The sequence below is a fragment of the Olea europaea genome, unplaced genomic scaffold, assembly GCF_002742605.1.
Source record: "Olea europaea var. sylvestris unplaced genomic scaffold, O_europaea_v1 scaffold2026, whole genome shotgun sequence".
NCBI classification, from domain to species: Eukaryota; Viridiplantae; Streptophyta; class Magnoliopsida; order Lamiales; family Oleaceae; genus Olea; species Olea europaea.
The window spans coordinates 95,951-97,025 of NW_019238156.1; the positions used below are offsets into that span (position 1 = coordinate 95,951).

The 1,075-nt window shown below is 33.6% G+C and overlaps 1 protein-coding gene across 4 annotated transcripts in view; it reads right to left on the reverse strand.

Annotated features, from left to right (window-relative positions):
* The window catches only part of LOC111379705 (potassium transporter 10-like), an 8,534-nt gene extending 7,698 nt beyond the window's left edge, over positions 1–836 (reverse strand). For 2 of the 4 annotated variants that reach the window (XR_002700086.1, XM_023003138.1), the window contains exon 1: positions 193–836. Coding sequence is in view for 3 of the 4 variants with exons in the window: in XM_023003138.1 (XP_022858906.1) it covers positions 193–318 (126 nt within the window). In the remaining variant the exon portion in view is untranslated. The remainder of the gene's footprint in view (positions 1–192) is intronic. The other 2 variants (XM_023003139.1, XM_023003140.1) reach the window with 2 other exon arrangements.
* Positions 837–1,075: the final 239 nt, after the last annotated feature.

A 1,075-nucleotide genomic window follows, 5' to 3' on the forward strand; every position in this document is an offset into this window, starting at 1 on the left:
CTATATATGATTCTACATCGTGAATTAAATACAATTAAATGTGACTTGTAAAAACTAGCTAAAGTTTATGTAAATCCAGTGGGGTTATTGCATAATCATCATCAATTAACAATTTTCCATTGAAGGAAAGGCAATAATTAAAAAGAGCAAAAAGGCTTTTAGCTTCTGAAAGTACTTATAATCAATAAGTCCCTTTTCTCTATACATGTTTCTAAGACTTCCAGCCTCCTCCTCCATCGGCTGATCAAGCTTCTGGTCCAAAACCCACATGCCTCCCTTAGTTTCATTGCCGTCATCGATTTCCAAGCCAGATTCCATTTTCTCTTCTTTTTTCAGAATAGCCTATTCAATTGATTCAGATCCAAATCTTGATACATAATCCACCTCCAAAACTTCCACGTGTCTACAACTCAATTTTCCACACTGAAAACCCAACTCAATCCCACACACTGATTTACTCAACCTAACTTGTTCAATATTCAAGAACCAGAATTGGAAATACAAAAGTTCAAGAGTTCAGTATATGTACCAAAAAGATTAGATTTTTAATCCCTATAAAACTAAAACCCCTTTTTCTTTCTGACTTTCTCGCTTGCTCTCTGAACACAATATTTTGAACTGGTGCTAAGTTTTTGAGAGACACACAGAGAAAGAAAGTTTGCATCTTTTTCTTTCACAATTGCATGCAAGTGTTCAGCTCTTCATCTCTCTATTCTCTTCTCTCTTCTAGCGGCAGCCACAGGGAAGATCTAAAAATACTAAACAAATAGCACTCTAGAGAGGTTGCAATCGATCTTTTATTTCATGTAACACGTTTGTTGAATCTAAGGATTGGTAAACGCAATAATGGAATTTTTTAATAAATAATTTAACTTACTTTTTGCATTTTTAATTTGATTATTCTTTTTCATAATAACTTATTATTAACAGTTAAATTTAGTGATGGTGATTGGTGCGGTACCTATTGATTCTTATCTTCCAATGATAAGTATAACTTTTAATGCAGTGCTTAAATCAGTATTTTAGTAAAATAGCTGCTTTGGTGTTATTTATAGGGAGAATTGCGGCTGGGGTC